At 44.4% G+C, this 26,252-nt stretch overlaps 2 protein-coding genes across 14 annotated transcripts in view; one reads left to right on the top strand and one right to left on the bottom strand.

Annotated features, from left to right (window-relative positions):
- The window catches only part of BTBD9 (BTB domain containing 9), a 152,446-nt gene extending 143,031 nt beyond the window's left edge, over nucleotides 1-9,415 (top strand). For all 5 annotated transcript variants that reach the window (XM_081000202.1, XM_081000203.1, XM_081000199.1 and 2 more), the window contains one exon: nucleotides 6,091-9,415. In XM_081000202.1, coding sequence (XP_080856328.1) covers nucleotides 6,091-6,258 — 168 coding nt within the window. In that variant the 3' untranslated portion in view covers nucleotides 6,259-9,415. The remainder of the gene's footprint in view (nucleotides 1-6,090) is intronic.
- Nucleotides 1-26,252, bottom strand: part of LOC308474196 (uncharacterized protein) — a gene marked incomplete at its 3' end in the record, with an annotated part of 78,316 nt that overhangs the window by 15,592 nt on the left and 36,472 nt on the right. For 5 of the 9 annotated variants that reach the window (XR_013984542.1, XM_081000321.1, XM_081000324.1 and 2 more), the window contains one exon: nucleotides 9,837-9,908. Coding sequence is in view for 8 of the 9 variants with exons in the window: in XM_081000321.1 (XP_080856447.1) it covers nucleotides 9,837-9,908 (72 nt within the window). Of the gene's footprint in view, nucleotides 1-6,819; nucleotides 7,163-9,836; nucleotides 9,909-26,252 lie in introns of those variants that run through there. The other 4 variants (XM_081000320.1, XM_081000319.1, XM_081000318.1 and 1 more) reach the window with 2 other exon arrangements.

The following is a 26,252-nucleotide window of genomic DNA, read 5'->3' as shown; positions in this document are numbered from 1 at the left end:
AGTTAAAGCAATGTGTGAAACCTTATAAAAAAATCCATAAATGGACTAAGACAAGAAAAAAATTTTTTAGAGAGAATACAAAAACAGCAGCAGTCACAAAATAATTTTAGCAAGGAATAGTTGTGAAAGCTTGCCAGAAGATGTCATAGCTACTCATCAAAAGGCAATCAGTCATGGCGCCTGGCAGGCTTCCTAGACAGGGTGTTGCATTGTCTCTATGTCACCACAGAAAAGGCCCCATCCCTTCTGCCCACCCTTTTGATGCTGATAAGGAAACTGAGTAGTAGAGCTCCATGAGACAATCTTAAGGATCAAGCTGAATTTGATGGGCAAAGACCATTCTTCTATAGTTCCTGGTCATTTAGGGCTTTAAATTTAGCCTTCAAACAAAGTCGTATTCAGCATAGATGACATGAAATTGGAGTGCCATGTTCGATATTTGTCAGGGAACTGCCATCGGAAGGAAGGGAAGTGAAAGGGCTCACACAGGTTGGGAGAGACTCAGCAGCTGAAGAGGGAACCAGTAGGGGGAGAGGAGCTGGGCTGAGGGAAAGGGAGCTGGAGGGATGGCTCAGAGACACTTCCAGCGAAAACAGTGGGGAGGTTTCAGGACCTCCTGTAGGGACACCCACTCCTCGCCGGAAACTGTCACGCAGAGAGTCCAGAAGACGTGTTTCCGTTAAGGAGCTTTTATGTTGGAAGCGATTCCGAAAGCAACCACTGTCGGAATCTGCCAGCGACTGACGGAGCCATGTTTAAGGGGCTCCGTTACAGACAGAGGTTTGCAAACTTGACCAAACTCTGAGGGACTAGGATTTTACACACAAGCAGCTCATCGTCCCATCACAGCATTCCGACAGTCTTCGTGAGCAGCTTGTGCAGGAGAAGGCATCATGAGCAACCCAGCCGGAACCGGAGAAGCAGGAGCTGGAGCGGGTCCAAGCCTGGAAGAAAGGTACCGGGTGTTGGAGGTCCAGCTAGCGCTGCAGACGGCGAGGCTTGAGGAGAGGAGGGCTCAGGATGCAGACAAAAAGGGGAAAGACACCCAGCTCGTCAGAAAGGTACCAGGATTGGTGCAGAAGTTTGGGGGGGAGCCCAAAGACTATCATGGCTTTCGGACAGAGATGCAATATGCCCTCAATCTGCAGTTTGATGAATTCCCTGACGAGGAATCAAGAGTGGCTTTCGTGATTGGGCATCTTGAAAAGGGGGCGAGAGACTGGGTTAGACCCCTGATGGCAGCGAATAGTGACGTCCTAAAGGACACGATGAAGTTCTTTCGCGCCATGGATCTGATGTTTTCCAGCGATATTGAACAGGGAGTGGTCCGCAGACAGTTAATGGCTTGCAAACAAGGGAGCCGATCTGTCCGTGAGTACTGGACTGAATTCACCATGTTGATCCATAAATTGGGGTGGGATCTATCGGCGGAACCCATTCAAATGCTCTTTGAAGAAGGGCTTTCTTCGGCTGTGAAAGACGAACTTTCCCGGGCGCCCAGGGCGGAGTCTATGGACCAGCTGACCAAATCAGCGCTGACCATAGGAGCGCGCCAGGAGGCGAGAGCATTGGAGAGGCGGGAAGGGAAGGGGGAACGTTGGAAGGAGTTCCGCATTCCAGACATTCCAGAGCCAACTTTCCCGCCGGCAGAGCCGATGGAAATCGGAACAGCGCGCGCGCGCGCAGTTTCAAAGCCCAGTGAGGGGGGAAAGAAGGAGGGAAAAGGCGCCCGGAAATGCTATCTCTGCCAACAGCCAGGTCACTTTGCCAGAGTCTGCCCCCAGAGGAAGGAATGGCAAGGGATGGTAGGAGCTGTGGAGGGAAGAGAGGAAGAAATACCGAAGCAAGTAAAAGCCAACGCCTGGCTGCCACCGTCGGGGCACAGCAGTCAGGCCAAAGAGCAGTGAAAGTGCCCACGCCAGAACCTCCTAAACCCGCCCTAGTGATAGAAGTGGCGCTAGAGCTGCCAAACGGACACCCTCTAAAGATAAAGGCGCTGTTGGACTCAGGCAGCTCCTGCAATTTCATGAGCAAAGAGTTTGCAGCTGAACACCAGATACAGACGATCCCTTTAAGCAACCCCCTGCAGGTGACCACGATCGATGGCAGGGAGCTGTTGGGAGGAGAAGTCAGCTTGCAGACCGTCCCAATGATAATGAAGGTGGCAAGGCACACCGAACTGATAGCGTTTAATGTGGCCACCTTGGGAGGAGCTCCCATTATATTGGGGATGAGCTGGCTAGCGTTACATGATCCGCTGGTGGGCTGGCATCAGAGAGTGGTTTCTTTTGGTTCAGCACATTGCTTAGAACACTGCAAAGAGGGAAAGGGTTTGGCAGGGGCCCAAGCCACCCTAGCAGGGACTGAAGTAACGGAGAACGTGAAGGTACCACGACAATACGCAGATCTCCGCGACGTCTTCAGCGAAAGGGAAGCTGACCAATTACCCCCGCATAGACCCTTTGACTGTCAAATCAATTTACTCCCTGGGGCACAGCTCCCTGTAGGCAAGCTGTACGCCATGTCAGACAGAGAGATGCAGGAGCTAAGAGAGTTCATTGACAAGAACCTGAAGAGAGGGTTCATCAGAGAGTCCAGGGCGGTGGGGGGCAGCCCAGTGTTTTTTGTGGATAAAAAAAACACGAACAAGCCGAGGCTTGTGTGTGACTTCAGGGCCTTAAATGCAGTGTCAGAACCAGTGGCTTTCCCTATGCCCAGGATTGACGACATTTTGACAAGGGTCAGGAAGGGAAAGATTTTTACTAAACTGGACCTAAGGGGGGCGTACAACCTGATACGAATAAGGAAGGGGGATGAATGGAAAACCACCATGTTCACCCCTTTGGGGGCATTTGAATATTTAGTTATGCCCTTCGGCCTACAAGGAGGCTCCGCGTGCTTTCAATCGTTTATGAACCACGTCCTGGGGCCTTTGCTTTACAAGAATTGTGTGGCCTTCTTAGACGACGTGTTGGTGTATTCTGAGAATGAGGAGCAGCATGTGAGAGACGTCAGAGAAGTGTTGAGCAGGCTGCAAGCCAACCAGCTGTGGGTGAAACTGGAGAAGTGTCAGTTTCATACCAAGGAGGTGGAATTCCTGGGGTATCGCCTGTCAGACAAGGGATTGGCCATGGATCCCGGCAAGGTCCAGGCGGTGCTGGAATGGAAAACACCCAAAACAAGGAAGGATGTGCAGAGGTTCCTAGGATTTGGGAACTTCTATCGTAAGTTCATCCGAAACTTTGCCCACCTGACGGCGCCCATTACGGACTGTCTCAGCAGTAAGAAGAAGTTCGTTTGGACTGAGGAGGCGGAGCGAGCATTTGAGGAACTAAAAAGGGCCTTCGCCTCGGAACAACAACTCCTGCATGTGGATTTACAAAAACCGATGAGAGTGGAAACTGACGCATCAGACAGAGCGATTGGGGCGGTGCTTCTGCAGCCAGGGAAGGAGGAGTCAGAGTGGAGACCGTGTGCCTTTTTTTCGCGAAAGCTGAACAAATCCGAGAGGAACTACACGGTGTATGACCGAGAACTACTAGCCATTCATGAGGCGTTCCGGAGATGGAGGCACCTGCTAATTGGCGCACAACATAAGGTGCAAGTGTGCACTGACCACAAGAACCTAGAGTATTGGAGGACGGCACGAGTGCTCAACCAACGGCAAGTGAGATGGGCCCAGGAGTTCTCCAAATTTAACTTTGAGATTTGTTACGTGCCAGGCCCAGAGAACATTAGGGCGGACGCTCTCTCACGCAAACCTGAATATTTGGAGGAGGAGGGAGCACCCGAAGAGAGACATGTCATTCCAGAGGACCGCTGGGTGTGTGGGGCGGCATTGGTGGGACAAAGAGAACTGGTAGAGGAAACAGAGAATGATGAATACGCCCAGAATAAGCTCAGAGGTCTTAGGGGTGAGGGAGAGGAACCAGGGGGTTTCGAGGAAAGAAATGGAGCTTTGTATTACAAAGGGGCACTGTATATCCCTGAAGGAGACTTAAGGGGGAGGGTACTCAAGCAGTTGCACGACAGCCCCACGGCGGGGCATTTTGGACAACACAAAACCATGTGGTTGGTCACCAGGGAATTTTGGTGGCCTAAGGTGAGGGAAGATGTACGGGAGTATGTAAGAGGGTGTGAGCAATGCCAGCGAGCCAAAGGGGAGAGGCGGGCACCGGCGGGGCTATTAGAACCCTTACCAACCCCAGAACGACCTTGGGAGGCAGTGTCGATAGATTTTATGACTGATCTGCCGAAGTCCAAGGGGAAAACAGCCATCATGGTGGTGGTAGACCTACTAACAAAGATGTGCCACTTTGTAGCCTGCTCGCATGCAGTCACGGCGGAAGAGACAGCGAAGTTATTTGTAGAACACATTTTTAGGTTGCACGGGGTGCCATTGAGGGTGGTCTCAGACCGAGGAAAACAATTTACTTCCAGGTTCTGGAGGAAGCTCATGAGCTTACTGCAGGTGGAGGTCAACTTTTCGACTGCCCGGCACCCTGAAACCAACGGGCAGGCGGAAAGAGCAAACGGGGTCCTCCAGCAATATCTGAGGTGTTATGTCAATGACAGAGAGAATGACTGGGTAGAAAAGTTGGCGCTGGCGGAATTTGCCTACAACAATGCCGAGAATGTGTCCACAGGGATGAGCCCCTTCTTGGCTAATTATGGGTGTCATCCCAGGGCTTTCCCAGGGGGAGAAGGGGAGAGATGGGGTGTCCCGGCAGCCGAGCATTTTGTAGAAGAAATGGAAGCAATCCATCGTCAGCTCCAACTCAACTTAGAAAGGGCGAAGGAAGAATACAAGAGGCAGGCAGACAAGAACCGAAGGGAAGGTGAAACCATAAGGGTGGGAGATAGGGTGTGGCTGTCAACCCAAGGGTTGCCGTTCAAAGGAGGTTGTAAGAAATTAAGACCCAGGAGATTGGGTCCCTTTGAGGTCATTCAACAGGTCAACCCAGTGGCTTTCAGGCTCCGGTTACCCAACCACATGAAACTGCACCCAGTATTTCACAGGTCGTTACTGTCACCGTATGAGGGGGGACGAGAAGGGATGGCCACTCGGGGACCGGTCATAGAAGAAAGGGAATGCAGCAGCCATGTGGCAGAAATCCTCGACGCCAGATGGAAGGGGGATCAGGTGGAGTATTTGGTAGCGTGGGAAGGAGAACCGGAGTCAGAAAACACTTGGGTAATGGCAGAAGATATCAATGACGAGGTATTGATAGAAACGTTCCATCAAAGGTTCCCAAGGAAACCTCAGCCTGTGGAGAGGTTCCGGAGGGAATACTTTGGGACCACCGATGAGGAGGAGGAGTTGGAAGGATTCTCGGAATCGGAAGGGGAAGGGGAGATGGACTCTGAGGAGGAGGAGTACTTCGAGACCAGGAACCGCAACAGGTGGAGAGAAGTGTTCGGGACATCGGAAGATGAAGGAAGTTCATTCCGGGGTTTTGCCTCCTCACCGCCCGTAGAGGAGGGGGCGAGAGGGGATGAAGGGGGCCCTGGAGGGGAGGTGGATGTCAGGGAACTGCCATCGGAAGGAAGGGAAGTGAAAGGGCTCACACAGGTTGGGAGAGACTCAGCAGCTGAAGAGGGAACCAGTAGGGGGAGAGGAGCTGGGCTGAGGGAAAGGGAGCTGGAGGGATGGCTCAGAGACACTTCCAGCGAAAACAGTGGGGAGGTTTCAGGACCTCCTGTAGGGACACCCACTCCTCGCCGGAAACTGTCACGCAGAGAGTCCAGAAGACGTGTTTCCGTTAAGGAGCTTTTATGTTGGAAGCGATTCCGAAAGCAACCACTGTCGGAATCTGCCAGCGACTGACGGAGCCATGTTTAAGGGGCTCCGTTACAGACAGAGGTTTGCAAACTTGACCAAACTCTGAGGGACTAGGATTTTACACACAAGCAGCTCATCGTCCCATCACAATATTCATTGGGGCTTACATGAAGGCATGCATAAATTTGTGGTCCTTTATCATGAGCAGCTTCTCTACACTCCATTTAGAAGGTCGTTTAGTTCTAACTATACTACCCTGTGTTCCTATTTTATTGGTTGACATTCTCTTGTTTTGTTCTGTTTTTCAGGTGTTTCATTGTGTACATTTTGAGTGCCCAGCTCAAACTGCTGCCCACAAGGAGGAAGGCTGTGAGGAAGACATGTGCACAAGTGGGCAGCAGCTGGCATCTCGTCCACCTCGAGCTTCGAGTGCCAGCTCTGTGCACTCTCTCCCAGGATCCACTTCACACCCATGAGCTCACCAAGCCTATAAAGAGCGTGAATAAAAGTATTTACGACCCCAGTGCCATGATAAAATTGTTCACCATCTTCTTGTTGTAGGCACCTCTTGTTCTCTGAATGGACAGAGGGGACCGTACTTGGCGGCTGGAGATGTTCAAGTGGAAAAGGCCGTCTAAAGACTTGAGGGGTGGCTTCACACTTTCCATTTTGTTCAAATCAGGATGTTCTCCAGGGGAAAGAAATAGGCTTTCAGTTTTCACCAACTCTCCTATTTACACCCTACCTCTTTAACTGAACCAAATCAGGTTGAATCGAAGGAAACAAACCAACAAAAAGCCGAGCCCAATTGTAACATAAACATACCATGTGAACAGTATGGAAAAGAGATAATTACATGTGCCTGCAGAAGGTACTTCCTAGGAAATGGGTCTTTCCTTAGAATGTTTATGGAAGATAATGTGTACAGAAACCATATTTTTATTTAATTTATTATTGATCCACATTTCTTTGTAAATTGTAAGCCATTTTCAAAGTCTAAGAACATAAGAGCCTGCTGGATCAGGCCAATGGGCCCTCTAGTCCAGCACCCTGTTCTCACAGTGGTCAGCCAGATGCCTGTGGGAAGTCCAATAAAGGGACATGAGTGCAGCAGCACTCTGCCCACCCATGATTCTCAGCAACTGGTATTCAGAGACATGCTGCCTCTGACAGTGGAAGTAGAACAATAGCCATTGTAGCAAGTTGATAGCCTTATCCTCCATGAAGTTGTCCAACCCTCTTTTAAAGCCATCCAAGCTGGTGGTCATCACTGCCTCCTGTGGGAGCAAGTTCCATAGTTCAACTTTGTGCTGTGTGAAAAAATACTCTGCCCTGAATTTTCCGACACTGAGCTTCACTGGATGTCCACAAGTTGTAGTGCTACAAGGGAGAAAAAACTACTATCTACTTTCTCCATGTCATGCATAATTTTATAATTTTCTATCAAGTCACACCTTACTCACCTTTCCTCTAAACTAGAAAGTCCCAAATGCTCCAAACTTTCCTCACAGGGAAGTCTGTGGGTGTATGTATTGATATACCTATATTATTTGCATATCCTTTTCCTTTTTTCTTGAAATGCTTTCTTGTTTATCATTCTGTATCATATAAATATATCTAATAGTGGTAGGCAATGTGATAATTACTCCATTTGACAAGGAAAAACCCTTAAGGAGGTCATGCATAAAACAATTCAGTCCAAGGATGCTGTATTGGAATTCTGACAATTTGATATGAATAACAAAATTGTCACTTTTTACTCCCATATAAAACTGTCCATCAGGTTCTCAGGTGCAGGAAGAATTATTGGCTACTTTAGAAATTACTAAATCATTCTTTAATTTCTACATCAACTGATTTCCAACATCTTTTTTGTGTGCTTTGGAAAACAGAAATGTATCTGACCAACATTTCAGCTGGATTTGGTATAAATCAGAGCCGGTGGTACAATCCTGGCAATTTATAGTAAAGGTTTTTTGTTTTGTTTAAAAAAGATTATACTATTCCATTGGGGATTTTAAAAAACCCACTTCTAAGAAGCTTTTCACATAATCTCCATAAGTACAGATTTGACTTTTATAGTTGTATTTGGTATGTGTGTTAAGTAATTTACAACTCAGTAGTAGCTATCCTTTGTAACTTAATCAGATTATTTGTTTGATTATTCGGAGTGTGTTCACATGCAGCATTCCTCACATTCAATTGTTTTACATCCTGCTGCATTTCCTGGAGTGAAAGTGGCTATGCATTTACGCACACATGTCAATGCCATCGACCCATCTAATTAGGGGGGGAAAGATGCATTTGTCATGAAGTATGTGACTTTGGAGAATATTATTATTGTCAACTTGTGGTTGTTGTTTTTTTAAGTGGTGTAATATAGTTTGATGCAAATTGTTTGCTTTGACCATGGTGTCCTATAAATAACATTGTTGTCACAGTGCTTAAGCTTAAGTGCTTGCATTCTACTGAATGCTGTTTGTAATAAACGTGGGAAGGAATAGACAGCATTCTGGCTGCAAAGCAGTAAAAGAAAATGACTTCTAAGTTGGCCATGACTCATCTTCAGTTTTTCTTGCTTTTGGTATTTCATCTGCCATTATCTAAACCAAGCTTGCAAGAGTACTGCAGTGTGAAGTGCAATGCAGGTACATAGTGACCAACCTTTGGAGGAAATCAGGAGATTGGCAAATGAATCATAGAAATGTAGAGCTGGAAGGGACTCCAAGGGTCATTAAGTCCAACTTAAGCAATCTCAACTTAAGATGGGTCTCAAGATCTCTCCATGATGGGTGGCCATCCAACCTCTGATTAAAAACCTCTGTTTGACTGTTGAACAGCTCTTAGTGTCAGAAAGTTGTTCCTGATGTTTAGTTGGAATCTCCTTTCTTGTAACTTGAATCCATTGGTTCAAGTCCACCCTCTTGGAGCAGGAGAAAACAAGCTTGCTGCATCTTCCATGTATCAACCCTTGAGATATTTGAAGATGGCTATCCTATCAAGTGAAGAAAGCATCAGATTCTTCTGCCAGCGCAAAGGGCCTGGAGGTACTCTGTAGCTATTGTGACAACCTTCATTCATTTCACTCTTGTTCCACAGGATTTCCAACTCTTACTCTAGTGCTGCTCTGATTGTTGGATATGTAGGGAGCTCTAGATATATTGGCTAGAAGGCATCAGCTAACATAGCTTGTAGATGAACTGTAGTTGCAGAACAGAAAAATAAGACAAAGTTCTGGGAGAGAATGTGAATGGTCTCTTCCTGCCCAAATAAATTATTATTGTTGATAATAGGTGTTGAGCAGTGAAGAAGTGCAGCCTCACTTTTAAATAGCCTTGTGTCTGTCTTTTCTTATTTTGAATAGGGATAATCTAGATTCCCCATAAGTTGTTTTTTATTTCTCTTTCCAAACAGTCAGTCAGTATATAGCACATGCGCGTAAACTGAGGAGAGTGCCAGAGTTCCCCACTTTGGAATGGGGGTGGTGAAATGTTTGGATCACTGTTGTGAACAGTAAGCAATAAGATCAACCTTACCATCTATTATATCAACCTTATAATATTTTAGCTTTTGACTTTGCCCTTTGCCTCACTCAGTTGTGTGTTGTTGTTATTAAAGTTCTAAATAAATCAAGAGCTTGATTGTAAGGCTATTAATAACTTTTTAAAGACAATGCAAGAATTCAAATAAATCATAACTGATAACAGCCTAATCTTCTAGGCAGTAAATACAATTCTGCATACTGTTTCTCCTGCCTTTTAGCCCCCTCTTTGATAATGATATACTTCGTCAAGCTCCCTATGAAGGATGTTGATACCATATTTCCAAGTGTTTGAGACAAACCTCTTTTTAAGAGTCTTCCACAGAGCATTCCTTAACCTTGGGAATGGCCTCCAGAAGGCATCTTAAAACAGAAATTCATGGTAAGAAAAATTCCAATGTTTCCCCCTATATCTGATATAGAAGTTACACACTTATAGTGACTCACACTGTTAGCTCATTTTTCTAAGGACCAACAAAATCTGTATATAAATTGTCATCTGTAATTCCATACCATAACCCGGCGTGGCTCGACAACTTGGGGCTGAACCCTGACCCTCCAGGATTCCATGTCAAGTGTTGGCAGCTGAAAAGTTAAAAAAAAAAAAAGCACATTGTTCAATCACAGCCAGGGGTCTGTGGGAGAAATCCGTAAAATTATTATTATTAATAATATTATTTAAGGATATTTTGGGGAGACACAAAAAATCTTTTCGGCATTACAATGGAAACCTATTAGAGCAGATATTACAAAAATGAATAAATTTGGAGGGGTCCGGGATTCACAAAGAAGCTTTTGACAGTTAGTTTTCAATTTTGAGTGTCACTAGTGTGTATTTTATGTTTTAATTTTTAATATTTTTTCTTCAGTTAGAAATTTGAAGGTATTCCTCATCAGGACATGGAAACAATGCAACTATACTGCATTTGTAGCTATAAAGCTTTTTGTAGCCTCCATCCACAAAGTAGCATGTGCATCTTAACACAGACTCCTTAAGCTGCTTTTTAACCACATCCCACCCACGCTTTAAAGCTGTGTAGTAATTAGATATGAGTTTTTCACAGAAGAAACACATACACACTGCTGTGACTTAAGTTGCTTTCCTATTTTATCTCTCTTTGTGTGGAGTATTCAGCTGTGTTGCTTGCGGTATCCCCTAGAAATACCTGACAAAAATCCCTAAACATTTCAATGACATCTTGGGTTAAGGACAGCCTCCTTGACACACATCCCTCCAGGAAGCTGTTTTGGGGAGTTGTGTTCTAGAGGCAGACCTGGCTGAAGACAGGCCAGTCAGATCTGCACTTGTAACCCCACCCCCTTGCTTGGCCATGATAGGCCAGTTTAAAGTTCCTGGGTAAATCCTAACCATCCTAGTGGCCAACAGAGGAGCCGACATCATCCGTTGGCTGTGCTGGAAGCAGGAGACCACCCAACCCCTGACCTCTGATGGCTCAGCCAGGCCACAGCCACTGCTTCCGAGCCATGATGGTAAGCGGTCTTTTCTTTCTTAAAACTGCTAGGAAACTGAACAGAGAGTACTCAATTCTTTTGTCAAGTCATAGTCAAACTATCACAACAAGGTGCTTCTGAAAGGTTTGTTTAGATTTCTGTTAAACTTGTAGGGGTAGTATACAGATTTGGTTGCTTTTAAAGAGAAAAATAAATGGTACAATTTAAAGAGCAGTTACCCTATTTTTTGCACCATAACACTCACTTTTTTCCTCCTAGAAAGTAAGGGGAAATGTCTGTGCGTGTTATGGAGGAATTGCTGCGGGTGGCATGCCTACGGATTTTCCTCCTCTAAAAACTACGTGCGTGTTATGGTCGGGTGCGTGTTATAGAGCGAAAAATACGGTAGGTATGCTGACTGCTCTGCAATCTCCTGAATTCCCAGCCCAGTGCTTTAGTACAAACCTAGAAATGCAAGAAGGAATATATTACAGAGTTAAGGTGCATAGTTTGCACAGCAAAATACTGTCTGTCCCTATGTAGGCTGTAGGCTGACCACATCAGTTGTGAAGACAGATATGTGCATCGATGTCCAGTAGCAACAGGACATTTAAGTAATGGCACCCTGTCCCTCCCCAAAATCACCAAATTAGTATATGTTAACCATCCTGAACCAGATTGTAAATAACATTTCCATGTATTTGGTTTAAAGACAGTTTAGTATATTTCATGGAGACTTAGCAGCCATGCAATTTCCCTAAGACAGTCCAATGCTATTTCAGAAAGTGCTTATGCATTTGTATGTATGTAAGGCAACCCTATTGCCACAGCATTGCCACATTCTTAGAAATGCAAATTTTCAGTTTTCAGAGGATTTGGGTAGCGAGAAATTCCTTACTGGCCTTTTACATTACGCAGATGCTAATGACTTTTCAAGGCTCTCATTAATCTAGAGGGAAATCTTGACCTTATTAATTTCACTGGGCGAGATGCAATTAATTGTGATGGGTCCAAAATTTCACACCCATTATAATTGGCAATTAACATGATTATAAATGCTAAAGCAAAATAGTTTCAAAATCGGTACCTATAACTGATTCACCAGTGTGTCCTGGTGCAAAGCTTTTAGGAAGAATCTTCAAAAATAATTCTATAATAACTGGAGCCCAATAGCAAAAGTTACATTATACATGTGAACATTACTGTTTGACTTGCACCAATTATTTCTGTTTGATGTGAAGCCTGCAGTGTTCTGAATATTTGCTGCATGTGAAGTAGTTCAAAATGCAGACAGACACTGACCAGGATTGCACGATGCAGTAAGCCAAACCGCCCTGAGATCTTATGATGAAGGGCAGGCAGTATATAAATTTAATAAATAATGAAATAATAACTACTTGCTGACTGCTGAGGAGCAGATCGCAGCTGCTTTGCTCCTCCCTAGGCTTATTAAAACAGCAGCTAAGCCAAGGTTTGACTTGGTATCATGACTGGGGTCATGTGTAAGGTCTAACTTCTATAACCACGACCTGTAACCATAGGAAATACCTTTGCTACAACTTACGGTTAGTAAGTAAAGAACTTAGCAATAGGTCGTGGAGCAGAAGGCACACTAAACCAAACCTTGGCTTGGCTCAGTATGTCACAGCAGTAAAAAGAACCAAAGAGAAAAAAAGTTAGAGAAATATCCTCCTTGGGGAGCCCACAGAGTCCCACTGTCTTGCTAAACCACAACTTGGCTTACTGTGTTGTGCAGACCAACTCAGTACAAGAGTTTCAAGGGGAGCACATTAGAAGCAAGCACGGTGTATGCTGTGAAATGTGTTGCACACATTACAGCTTCTAAGTAACCATTTTGTGTGTCTGAGAAAATAGTGTCTATGGATGTGATCCTGAGTTATATGATCTTATTCAAATCTGGAATTTGCCTAGCTATTTCTGTTCCAACAGTTTGCATTGCTGAAGAAACCATGTACTTTTTCAACTGAACAGTGGCTCATCTTTGGTAGGAGAACAGAAACAGCAAGTGCATTTCTGTCTGGGTTCGTCACAGGCACAGCTCAATTCTTTGGATCACAGCTTATATCTGCAGAAAATAATCTTAAATGACATTATCAAAGGGCATCTTGCAAATCTGTTGAGTAAGAATTGTGTGGTATCCTAGGGGAGGATTTAGCTTTTTTAAAACTTTAATTTTAAAACATCCCAGTAGGAAAAGAGGCTTTAAAAATTATTAACAGAATGAATGCAAACTGACAGCTGCAATGTGTTGGATCTCTGGTGGGACCGTGGAAATTCTTGCCATGTTTCCACACGATGACTACAAATTTCATCACATGGCAGTTCACTTATACGTCACTCAGAATTAATTACTTCTCGTATTTTATTTCTCTAACATATGTGAGCAATGGCTAAGGGTAACTCATGAAGAAATGGTATGCTTTTGAAAGGTTCCATGCTGACATTAATCATTATTATCCCACTGTGTATCCAGCAATAGCCACATTTCCATTCTATATCAGTTTTTAAGTGTGTTATTTATAGCTATCAGATCACGGAGTTGTGTCCATTACTGGAGAGGTCTGGGGGCAACAGTTCAGATTACATCAGATGAAATACTACAGCTGGTGACTAAAAACCATGAAAGTGGGGGAAAGAAGGGAGGGCTCTTCCAGCTTGGTTAAGAGGTAAAGGAGCAAAGAGCCAGAGGTAATGCTTAGCGGGTAGTGACGCTATTAAAAAAACCCACTTTTGACCTCTCCCTTGAGTTGCCACCAATACTTATTATAATTATCTAGTATTTAAATTACCATGTTGGTAAATGGATTTTGCAAGATCCCATTCAATGCCATTGGGGAGGATGTGCTTTGAAAACCCTTTGATTTTTTTTAAGCTAGCATCTTAAAACCTTATAATTAATTGGTTACACAAGGATTGGTTTGATATACCAAACAAGCTTGAAAACCTGCTTTCGAGTCAGTGCTCTGTGCTAGCCCTATCACTAGGCAGAGTGCAGTTTCAGGCAGCTGACCTGAAGTGTCACGAAAAGGGTAGGAAATAGTTATTTAGTTTGTTACTGTTGTTGTTGCCTGCCAGGAGCCTTACAGAATTTTCTGCCTCAATAACTTGTCTAGTCTTCTATATCATGCACCCGGAATTAGAGCAGGGCAGTGCTGGTGCATCAACTTATGCTCTGCACCAGGCAGCAGAATGTTTGGGGTTGGTCCTGCTCTATGCCAGTAGGATGAAAATGGATGTGTAATGATGAAAAGCTAGGCATACAAAGTAGCTATTCTGGAGTCTCAAAGGGAGAAAGTATGTTTAAATGCTACTAGCACAACTCTGAAATTCAAAACAGAATACAACCATACCTCGGAAGTAAAACACCTTACGAGACAAATGTTTTGGCTTCCGGACACCACAAACCCAGAAGTGATTGTTCTGGTTTGCGTACATTCTTTGGAACCCGAACGTCCGCCGTGACTTCCAATTGGCTGCAGTAGCTTCCTGCAGCCAATCGGAAGCTGCGCCTTGGTTCTCAAACATTTTGGAAGTCTAATGGGCTTCCGGAACGGATTCCGTTCGACTTCCGAGGTACAACTGTACTGGTGAAATGCCATGAAATCGACAGAAAGGAGGAAACGGAATGAGCACCTGTCAAGGGCAAGAGTAGTTCTGCTCTCGGAAATGAATTGCAAACACACCCATCACACTTTACTGGACCAGTCATGCTACCACTTTGACGGGCATGCAGCAGTGTCCCTTTTTATAGGGGAAACATTGAAGTGTGCTCAAGAAATCATTCGGCCTTTTTCCTGTGGCCAAAGTGTCTTGTGAGGAGTGCAACCCCTGCCCTGGATTTAATTTTTTTCAGTCATGCTAATGCAAATATATGGACTCTATGCCTTTCTAGATTCCAGTTCTCATCATCCTTTATCATTGGCCTTCCTGGCTGGGGCTGGTGGGAGATGAGTCCAGCAACATCTAAAGGCTAACAGATCCCCTGCCCCCATTCTAACAAGTCAGAGAGACAGAACCCAACAACTGGATCTGGCATTTTATTTAGTTGTAGTAACAGGGACAGTGCTAGCAAATCCAGAATTTAGACCAATTATTTTCCTTGTATTGACAAAATGAAGTGTGTATGGTGGCAGGACTGTTGGTAAAGATGAACTATATTGATTTCAATGTGGCTAGGACCTAATATATCCTGAAAAGAATTCTTCTAGTTAACAGGTTCCTCTTTTCATCCTATGTGGCATGGTGACATTTATAGTTTAGAAAGCGCACCCAGGCTGTTTAACAAGTCACAAAGCTTAGTTATGCATTCTTGTCCATCTTACCATTAATTTATGGATCTGAATAATCTACACTGTGTTATAAAAAGGACAGCAATGAAAGTGTGTCTAGAGCCCTGGAGAATTGTATTTGCATAATGTTCCCGAACTCCCAGAACGCTCTCTTATCAGTCTGTCCCCACACCTAACTGCTTCTCATTTTCTCTTTCCACACTTATTGCTCACATTCTTGTCCTCCTTCGCTCCACCTGCTCTACCTTCAGCGTTTGATCATATTTCCTATTTGCTTTTCTGAAAGATGATGACATTATGGAAATTTGGCTCTCCAGCTGTCTGTCCTACACTTGGGTAGTGTATCTGTCCTGTGCCTCCTAATTAAAAGGAAAACTTTTACCAGAAATACTCAAAGCTAAATATGATTAGTTCTGAATCTTTGCCATCAATTGAGCCCCTGTCAGCCTTCCGGTTGTATCCTGCCCTGCCCTGTGCTTTTGATTTCTCATCCACAAACCAGTCAATTATACATAATTAGCTGAAGATCTATGCAGTATCAGACTGGGGGGGGGGGGGGCAGCATTATAAAGAACTGCATCCAGCATCATTTCTTCCACTACAGTATTCCAATGGGCTTCTCTGAAAGCTGCCTTGGAGTAAAGCAATTTGGGGAATAGGAATTGCGCTGAGCATTTGTTTGTTTGTTTGTTTGCAAGATTTCTCATCCATGCTCCATCGTAAGGTCACAGGGCAGCTTACAACCATAAAAAGCAGTTACAGAAACAAATAAAACAAATTACAGTTATAAAAACAAGTAAAACAGCTTCAAGTGGAACCCAGCAGTATATATTCAGCAAAAGAAGTGGGTCCCACAAAAGAGAAAAGCCTTAACTGTCAAAGACCAGGGTAAAGAGATGCATCTTCACCACAGGACAAAAGCTGTACAATTAATATACTAGGTGTGCCTCTGGGGAGAGTGTCACAGTTTAGGGGCCACTGGATCAGGCCAACAATGGCCTATCTAGTCTAGTATCCTGTTCCTTCCGTGGCCAACCAGATGCCTGTGGAAAACCTGCAAGCAGGATTCAGGTACAAGAGCACTATCCCCTCCTGGAGTTTCCAGCATCTGATACTCAGCTTTACTGCCTCTGGCCATAGAGGCAGAGCATAGTAGCCATTGATGGCCTTATCCTTCATGATTTTTTTCTAATCCTATTTCAAGGCCAGCCTCATGTGGGAGCGAGTTCCATAGTTTAACTGTGTGCTGCGTGAAGGACCTTCTTTTATCTGTCCTGAATCTTCCAACATTTAGCTTCACTGGATGTCCACGAGTTGTAGTGTTATGAAAGAGGGAGAAAAACCTTTCTCTATCTACCTTCTCTATGCCATGCATAATTATATAAGCATCTATCATGTCACCTCTTACTTGCCATTTTTCTGATCTATGAAGTCCCATATCCTCGTTGCATACTTGGAAGTTTGGGGTTGTTTCCCTGTTGACACTCCTGAACACAAACCTGCCCCTCAGCTGAAGTTCGTGCAGTTTGTACATACCATATGTAATGAGTGTGGTACTTTGGCTATGAAGCTGTGGCCCCTCCAAACATTGTTGAATTCTAACTCTCAACAATCCAGCCTCAAGGCCATTGTCAAAGATAATGGACGTTTCAGTCCAACAGCATTGAAGGGCCTCAGGTTTCTCAACCCTGTCCTTAAAATTTCCCAGCTTTTAAGAAACTCCATTCCCTCAATCATTTCAGTTCTGTTTCTTTTCCCACTGTGCTTTCTCCAGCTCTACAATATGATCTCCTTCCCTACTTTGCCCTACCATCATTCCTTAATGTATTCAGACATGTCTGATGTACACTCTGATCAAAGTCCTTGTTGGTCAGTTCCAGTGGGCCATACAGAGTTCTCCACTTACCTCTATCAGTGGTTCTCATTCCTGACCTCCAGCAGATACTTTCTGCCTTTCCCTGCTCACCTCAGACTACTTACCAAGTCATGACTTTTTGCATTGACTCTGCTTCCTGCTTCCCCCTTGTATAATAAATTGGTTCACTTTACCTACTCTAAACTACCTCAGATCACATTGTGAACACAGATGGACTGAAACTCAAATACCTGGATGATGAGAGAACCTTTTTTGCTCTTCAGACACCACTTGAGCTCTCTGTAATACCATTAGTTTAAGTAATTAACTGTGCAGATAAACTTGATGCGACTGTAGGCTCATCCTGTCATTATCTACCATTATAGTGGTGCCTTTTTCAGCTGGCACTTTGCAATCCAAGAAGCATAGCCCCTTGTGTCCCGCCTCCCCAGATTCCTCTCTATTTTAAAGCAAAATCACTGTACTGGTGCCATCTTTAACTGAAAACCATTTACAAATTGCCACATTAGTCCTCAATGCCTGGCTATTTAAAAGAGCTGTGCATCTGTACTTAACTGTGCCTATTGTGTAAGAACACTTCTCCCTACAGCATGCTGTGATTACATTGCTGACCTATTTTGTACTATAGCATTATCTGCATCACCAGCCATTTTGACTGGCTAGATTGATTGGTTCTGTATTGTGGGTCTTTCTGTTCTTTTCCCCTTCTCTTGTCTGGCCTTAGAGAATGTTCATGTAAGTCAGTGGACCTCTCTATTTTGAAATGGGCTGCTTTGAACATTCACCACCAGCAGAGATAGCTTTACTAAGCAACTAGTTACCCTGCAATTCTTATGAACTTTTAGGAAGTGGGAAAGTTCCACAGATGACACCCTCAAAATTGTCCTTTTGTAATGTCTGCTGGTGTTCAGATGAAAAATATGCAGGGCTGCTGTGCTGGTATGAGACAATCTAAGCATGCTACCAAAATCTGTAACAGTTTCTCATAAAAACAAATAAAAAAGGATGAATAACAAAATTTGGAAATGGGAATGATCATTCTCAGGTTTTTTGGGAGGCGGGGAGCAGAAAGAGACCACTGAAGTCCCGAATCACTGCCAGAACGAACAATGTTATGAGCAAATGTGGAAAAGATATTATATTCTTTGCATTTATTTCATATGAGGTTTCTTTGCATTGTAATATGTAATGCAAGGTAAAAAATATATATCACATATTGGAAATTAGGTGTGCACCTTGTATAGATGATGTGGCTGTGGTTTTAGGAATAAACTTGATATTTTGTGCTTAACTCCTGATCTTTCTCTCTGCCTGTCTTTTTAACAACCAGCGCACACAAATGGTGCCATATGCTACCATTTGGTAGGGCAGAAGTCCAGATCAAAGTCAAGGCCTTTGTTCTAATACAGAATTTTAAGTACCGCTATCAGAAGGTGGAATATATCTGTGCTTTCATTGCCCCTTTTACTCCCTGCAGGCTTTGCAGAATGGTAAATATATGGCAGGAAAAAGGGGGGAAATTCTAAATGCATCAGTCAGTACAGGCCTATCATTAAACAAACGGAGGCAGATCAGCTCCACCTTTGCCACTTGCTATACCTCTGGCCACCCATCCTGCAAAACTCTTATGCGCCTTTCGTCCTCCCCCTCCATGCTGTGTTGCTCTGAGGAAAGAAGACTCCTTCCTCAGAGTGAAGCATTCTGGGCAAGGTAGCCAGGAACAATACCGTTTTGACTACTACTACTTTGCTTCTGTGGCTACAAGTTCTGGTTTGAAATTAGTTGTGATAATTTCCAACTAATAGCTAAAGAGTTTATGGGTAAGCAGGGAGGCAAGGCAGCACGGAAGGGAGAGGACGACTCAGGGGCAGCAGAGCCACCCACCTTGAACAGGGCACTGTTTTGCTCTGACCCTGGCCTCCACAACCGAGGAAAGTGCGTTTGGCTAACAGAAAAGCAGGAATATGTTTAGAAATGCTGCCGGGTAATGACATTGCTGTTTTAATTATGGAATGCTGTCTTGATCTGAATTTAGCATAGCTAGTCAGCCCACTCCAGACACTATAGTGTTATTATATGAGAGGGCAGCAGAAAACAATGTGCTAGCTTTGCCCCCTTGTTGCCATTCTCACTGCCCTCCAATTCACGGACACCAGACTTGCGAAATTCACTCGTGGTGGAATCTGTGGGGGGAATTCATTGTTGTGCTAATGTTCCATCAGCACAAGCATTTTACTGTTGGTTCTCTTGATCCCACAAAAGCAGTGGGGGGAGGAGACTCCCATTGCACAAGCAGAAGTCCTAGTGCAGGGTTTCCACTGGTGAGATTCATTAGGTGAATCCTGCCCTGCACATTTAGATGAAATGAGAGCTGATAGATTGGCTAATTGGGGGAATACAGTCTTGACGAGGACGTATGACCAAGCAGTCTTGTGATGAGACATCAGCTTTATATTCCAACACAAAGCACTCTTTTATTGCTTGTTTGTAATTCCAAAGGGCAAAACTATTTATTTTAAGCAGGTGGCTGCTTGAATCTTAGAACACTATCACATCCTGTCATTTGAATGCTGCTTAGAAAGGTTGAAGGGGCAGAGCTACTCAAAAGCACAATTTTACCTTCCAGTTTGGAACAAAATTTAACTCAAATGGTGATGTTAAAGGGAGCTACACATACTTAATGTAGTTTACTCCACCTTCTGGGAGACTGCAAAAAGCTAGCATCTTCTCTGGCAAGAGAACGTGGCTGCCCTTCAATACAATACAAGGCACAGAAATCTTACAAACATGGAGATCTGCTTGTGCTCACAGTGGCCCACAGGCAGTAATAGCAGAGAGGAAATGGGTCTGGCATATTTGTGTATTTAATTATTAAAAATAATTAAATACACAATTTAATAAATTTTAGAACTTTAAAACAGAACTGCCACATAATAAAACAGCAGATAAAATTGCACAAGATCAGCAACAGCAGCAAACCAAATCTAGTCCACATAGTCAAATCACCATAAAAGGTGCTGAAAACTCATCAAAGTTGGTGCCAGCCTATACAAAGGGTTAACCCTCACCCACCCACCCCTCCCTGTGCCCTAAATCTTCCTTGCCCTCTGATGGCCATTTTTAACCAAAGAAAAAGGGGGGTAGATTCAAGGATCTAGTTTGTCCCTAAGCCATTTTATTTTTATTTTATTTAATTTTATTGGTCTGGAATGTGCAGCACTAACTACAGCACTTTATTGTCCTGAAGGTGTTTTCCTTCTTGAGAACTAGTGATTGATTGATTTATGAGCCTGCAAAAAGGAAAAAAAGAAAGAAAAGACTGCCACCGTTATCAGGCCAGAGTGTAGAATATGGTTCTTCCTGGCCTTTAAAGATAAGAAATATAAAAAGAGTTCAGATGGATTAGGTCATTGGTGAATCTAGTCTAGCATCCCATAGTGCAGAGTGGGCAGCCACAGGTCTACATGTGAAGGCAAAACCCCTCCCCGCCCCCTGCATGTTCTGGTCCAGAACAGGTTGGACTGGCAGCTTACAATCTAGCTAAACAATTCCCTTCTGTTCTGGATGGTTTCTGGGTGTGAAGGGGTTATTAAAAGTATAATATTGGAATGATATGAGTACCAAAATATTGCTCTCAAGGATGTCTAGCACACCATGCTGTCTGGAAAACTGTTTATTACATAGGGGCTATTCCAGCCTGTTCAGTTCAGTTCTGGCTTTTCAACCAGGGTTGTTAAGTTAATAAGCTCCTCCTCTTCACATACGTACCATTCAAACACCTGACAATATTTATCAATAACTAATAAACATATTCTTAATACAGCTTTCCTGTTACTTCAACCAAAGCAACATCTAACCATTCCCAAAACAAGTAACTTCCATTGCCTTAAAAGGAGCCTCTAATTGATAAAGGTTAATGGGACTCTGCCAGCCTTGCTAACTTTCCTGGGGCAAATTTTCTCTCTCCTTGGGCCAGGCTGGACTGCTGGCATCTTCCGAAAGCAGCCTGCCCATCCTGGAATGCTACCTACTGAGCATGCTCCAACAGATGCCTCCTCTGGCAGGGGGAAGAGGAAGCGTCATTGCCGCAGCTTCTACTGGGAAATACTGACATGCTGGATTTCTGTTCAATATTGCTACTAACAAATACGATGACAGCAGCCTGGGTGACACAAACACAGTGGAGATTGGTGCATGTGTTTATTAATATATAGATATAAAGAACAGAGTGGAAGACTGCCCAGGGCAAGGTTGAAGCTCTCAACTGGCAGCTTTATAAGTCCATTCGGTTTAATGAGGCATTAAATTATCATTGCATCATTGGGACAAATTAACATAATTGATGTCAGCATCGGAGTCTGAAGAATGACTTGTATCAAGCTGTTTAATAATCCAAACATATTAGATGTCTGTCTTAAGTAATGGCTGGGCTGGGCTGGGGGTGCACCAGGCTGCCCCTCTTGCAAAAAATGCCTTTGCTTTTGGTGCTGCGCTGCTGGAAGGGTGCCCAAAATCCACCCCATTGCAAATCATGTGGCAGCTGACGGCTGGGAAGCCAAGATGCATTGCCAATTAGGGAAAGGGCCCCCAGCCCCTTCCCTCAAGGAGACGGTGCAAGATGTGTCCTTGCGGGTGCCTTCTCCCAGGTTTCAATGTCTTGTGGGACAGGCCTTCCATCACTCCTCTTAAAGCGACAGTTCCACAGCCTAATACATATCACTAATGGCAGCTGTATCCTGACAGGCATCTATTAATGCAAAAGAAACAGTTAGGCCAGGCAATTCTTCAGAAAGTGCTCTAGCTCAGTTTTGTGTTGAGGCGGCATTCGTGGCCTCAGGATGAGCCTGATGTGATGGTCATGTTACTTTAAAGTGCAACTGCTCCAGGTTTTTGTAGGCTTCTGGTAAAAGGAAATATTGTCTGTGAGGAGCCCCCCCCCCACTCCTCTCCCCACACAAACTACACTCCAAGGAAGAGAGAAATAACGCTACTGCAGAGCATATAAGAGCAGAGAAGCATCAGATTTTTCAGAACTGTCACAAGCAGGATTCTGTTGGCTTGTTCTCATAGCACTGAGGCCCTTCTACCAGCTCCATGTAACAAATGGGCTTCCCAAGTATTTAGGACTTTTATAATGTGGGTTATGTTTCATAGCCTTGAAAATGAAGACACTCTCTGGTATTCTGAACATAGGGCTCAAAGCATTGACCTTTCCCATTCTCATCACTGCTGTGATGGGGGTGATGATTTGAACCTCTCATGCTGTCCCCAGAATACATCATACTGGGATTCAGCTATGAAAGTCAACACTGTGCCAACAATGGCAAGCCCCAAATAAACCCATCCCACAGCTTACATGCTGTAGAACAGGGACTCCCAGCTCCCATCATCCCCAGCCAGCATGGCCAATGATAAGAGATTATGGGAGCTGTAGTCCAACAACAACTGGAGAGCATCATGTTGGTTGTCCCCAATGCAGAATGTCCTCTCTAACCCACACTGTAATCTGAACCAGTCTTAATGACCCAACTGGCACGTAATGTGTGCAAATATTATTGAACTTGGAACGTCACTGTTCACCATAGTTTTCACCTTCCTGTGTGCTGAATGAAGAAGAGGATGAGTTTGGATTTGATATCCCACTTTATCACTACCCTAAGGAGTCTCAAAGCGGCTAACAATCTCCTTTCCCTTCCTCCCCCACAACAAACACTCTGTGAGGTGAGTGGGGCTGAGAGACTTCAGAGAAGTGTGACTGGCCCAAGGTCAGCCAACAGCTGCATGTGGAGGAGCGGAGACGCGAACCGGCCACCTTGTGCTGAAGCAATAGTGTGAATAGCCCTGTCACTTGGTGGATCCTGTACTCTTCTCTTGAAGACTTGTGACCTGTCATTCTAGCTAATTTTATTCCTAACAAGTCAGGGTGTCCAATCTTAGCAAATGACTCCAATTGTCCATCCTTGCTGATAAGAGTTTTAGTCTGAGGCCATTAAGAAAAGCCCTGCAGTCTCGTCTGGTTTCCTTAAGGAAGAGACATCCCTTTGCCCAATTTCCTCTCCCCCTTCCCTGCCTTGTCCCTCAAACTCCTTGCATTCTTTTCCACAGACATATTACCCAAGTGCAACACAGATGATGAGGAGACCCTTTGTGTGATGGATTTTTGTTTTTATCATAAAAGCTCTAAAAACAGAGCATTTTGGCTCACTTAATCATTTTGACAGATGACAATACTAAGTACCATTCCCAGACAGATGACACTCGACGGCTGACAATACTAATCCTACAGCAGCTTCTCAGGGGAGATACTTATTGTAAAAATTGACATCTATTGCACCCGGATGCTCATAACCCATTTAGCAACGCTGTGTTGTGCAGCATCACTCTTGACTCAAGGTTTCTGCTGCTGCTGAGTTTGGGCTTTGGCAAAACTGGCAGATCCTTTGTGTCAGCCGCCTCTCTGAAAAGCAGCTGAAATTGTGATGTATAGGGAAAGCACAGATGTTTGCTTAATGGTTATTTCCCTGGGGACTTCTGTTAAAGTTACTGGCAGCAGAGAAGCGTGTGTGTGTGTGTGTGTGTGTGTGTGTGTGTGTGTGTGTGAGTGTGAGAGAGAGAGAGAGAGAGAGAGAGAGAGAGAGAGAGAGAGAGAGAGGTGTGACAGTTAGCTATACATTTATTTTGTGCAAGAACATTGCAGAAGAAGCAGGGGCAGATACAGACTAACCCAAATGGCCCTGAAATGGATCATGCCTCGATTTTGGCTCACTGGAAGGAACTGCAAAGCTTTGACTGACTGTGTTGGACTACAGGTTAATCAGATCTCTGGCGTTATTCGTGCCTGATGGGAAAATATAGTGGAATGTATTTTTTAATGTACATTAAGCAACTCAGTTTGACGAATGGTCCAAAGCGTCTTGGAACTAGTGTCAAGCACTAGTTGGTATAAAAAGTTGAAGGTCCAATCCTGATGATATGCATAAATATGCATTACAGTGATTATTGCAGTAGGTCCAGAGCAGCAAACAAAGTGTCCTCCAGGCGACATTGGACTCATCAGCCTAGCCAGTGTTCAGAGATGAGGGAAGCTGTAATCCACCAACATCTGGAGGGCCCCACATTGGCTACACCTGCAGTAACAGTGCTAGCCTATGTTCTGCTGAAAGACAGTCTTAAAAATCTGATATAGGATTTCAACATCTCTTCAAGCTCCTGTAGAAACTGCCCACAACTGTCCCCCTTCCATTTCTGATGACTCTTTTTCACATGCATGTCTACTGTCTAATGACATCAGGGGTTGACTTACATGAGTGAATTGGCCACGAGAGATCTAACACCATGCACAGAACTTCCATATTGCTGCGTTGTCACAAACACAGCGGTCACTCCCTTGTAAGGTTCATCAGTTTCAAACAATGGAACTTGGTCATAGCCAACTGGCTACTTCTGTTGACTTTCACAGGACATTACTCACAACTAATGCAAACTGGATTAGAGACTCTAGCACTGGAACTTGTGAACAGAAAACCTTTTCCGCTTGTGCTGTGAAATGGTGAGGTACAATCAGAAGCTGCTTATGACTGGAACTGGGGACACAAGTGACCCCTTACAGCAGCCTCTGCTCACCTGGTGCCCTTTAGACATTGCTGGAGTATACCTCCTACCAGCCCCAGCCAACAACATCTGCAGGGCACCATGTTGGCAAAAGCTGCCTTGCAGAATGTTGGGGAAACCAGAACCCTGAACAGACGTACTCCTGTTGGCAGAGTGTAAGGATACGCAAAATGTTCTGTTGTCTTGTATAATTAATGAAGGCCATGATGTGACAGATTCTCTGTCTGAATGAATGTCACTGCCAAAAAATAGTATTCTGAAATCTGGAACACTTTTTCAGGAACCACAGCTGAGTCAGGGGCAGCTAAAGCACCATGTGTGGCTCTTTCATCATCTTCCATAGGTTGCTTTTCTGTGCAGGAGATATGCGATGAGTGCCTCCTCCTTCCACTTCTGTGTAAACTGATCTCTCCCCCCCCCCACGCACACACACACCACACCCTCCCTGCCCCCCACATCCAGCATTATTGTTGTGCTTCTTACACAGGTCACAGAATAAACATTCTCTCAGCTTGCCTGATGCTTGCCATATGTTGACTCCTTCCGAAATATATTTTCTCTCTCTTGATTTCTTTGATATATTCAGCATCACTATCCCCATATGGTATTTTGTAGCTGCTGCTTTTGTGTATTCCGGTGGGGTTTGTCTTTTGCCTTTCAAAGGTTTGTCGTGGAGACAATCCTTCGCAGAACAGTGTTGTGAGCCTGGTTCGTCTAATTATACTCGCTCATTAGAGATGCATCAGAGGTTTTGTGTTAAATTGCTGAGGGTTTTAAAAGCTGAATATCTGAGCAGCAAAAGCTGCATAAACACCAGAGAGAGAACAGAAGGCTTCTTGTATTGAAAGATGATGCACCCTGAGCCGATTTCTTTACTCCTTCATTAATTGCAGATACCTCTGTCCAGCCTTTCTCAGCGCCAACTTAGAAGTGTTTCTCAGGGGAGACTAGGACTGGCTCCTCCATTATGTTGGAGAGATGTTGAAGGCTAGAACTGTGTATGCAATGTGACCAGCCCTTTAACCTCTAAGCAAGGTTGCTGAGGGCAGTGTGCTATGGACGGTGTTGAAGGAAGATTCAAGTGCTAGCCCTGTCAGCTTCTATAACAAAATGTCTTGTCTGGCCCCTATAAAGCAGCTGGAAAAAACAAAGCTCAGGCTATTTGGCAAACTCCAGTAACAAGACAATTGGGAGCAATTCCCACTTGCTATAAAAATGCATACATGCCCATGTGGTTGTGTGTATCTCCTTAGAACTTTGGTACAGTGGTACCTCGGGTTACATATGCTTCAGGTTACATACGCTTCAGGTTACAGACTCCGCTAACCCAGAAATATTACCTCGGGTTAAGAACTTTGCTTCAGGATGAGAACAGAAATCATGCTCCGGCGGCGCGGCAGCAGCAGGAGGCCCCATTAGCTAAAGTGGTGCTTCAGGTTAAGAACAGTTTCAGGTTAAGAACGGACCTCCAGAACGAATTAAGTACTTAACCCGAGTACTTAACTCTGAGTTTCCAATATGGCGACCTGCAAAGACCAACAGAGCAGGTTTCAGCACCTGGCATCCTTGGAGAGCTGCCAGGGCCCTGGCTTTTTAAAGCAGGGGCCACTGCTAATACCTGTCCTGGGTCCTCCTGATCTAGCCTTTCTTTTAATTTCCTACACTACGCCATGAAATTCA

The sequence above is a fragment of the Podarcis pityusensis genome, assembly GCF_964106645.2.
Source record: "Podarcis pityusensis genome assembly, chromosome: 3".
Taxonomy (NCBI): domain Eukaryota; kingdom Metazoa; phylum Chordata; class Lepidosauria; order Squamata; family Lacertidae; genus Podarcis; species Podarcis pityusensis.
This window is presented reverse-complemented; position numbering and strand designations above follow the sequence as displayed.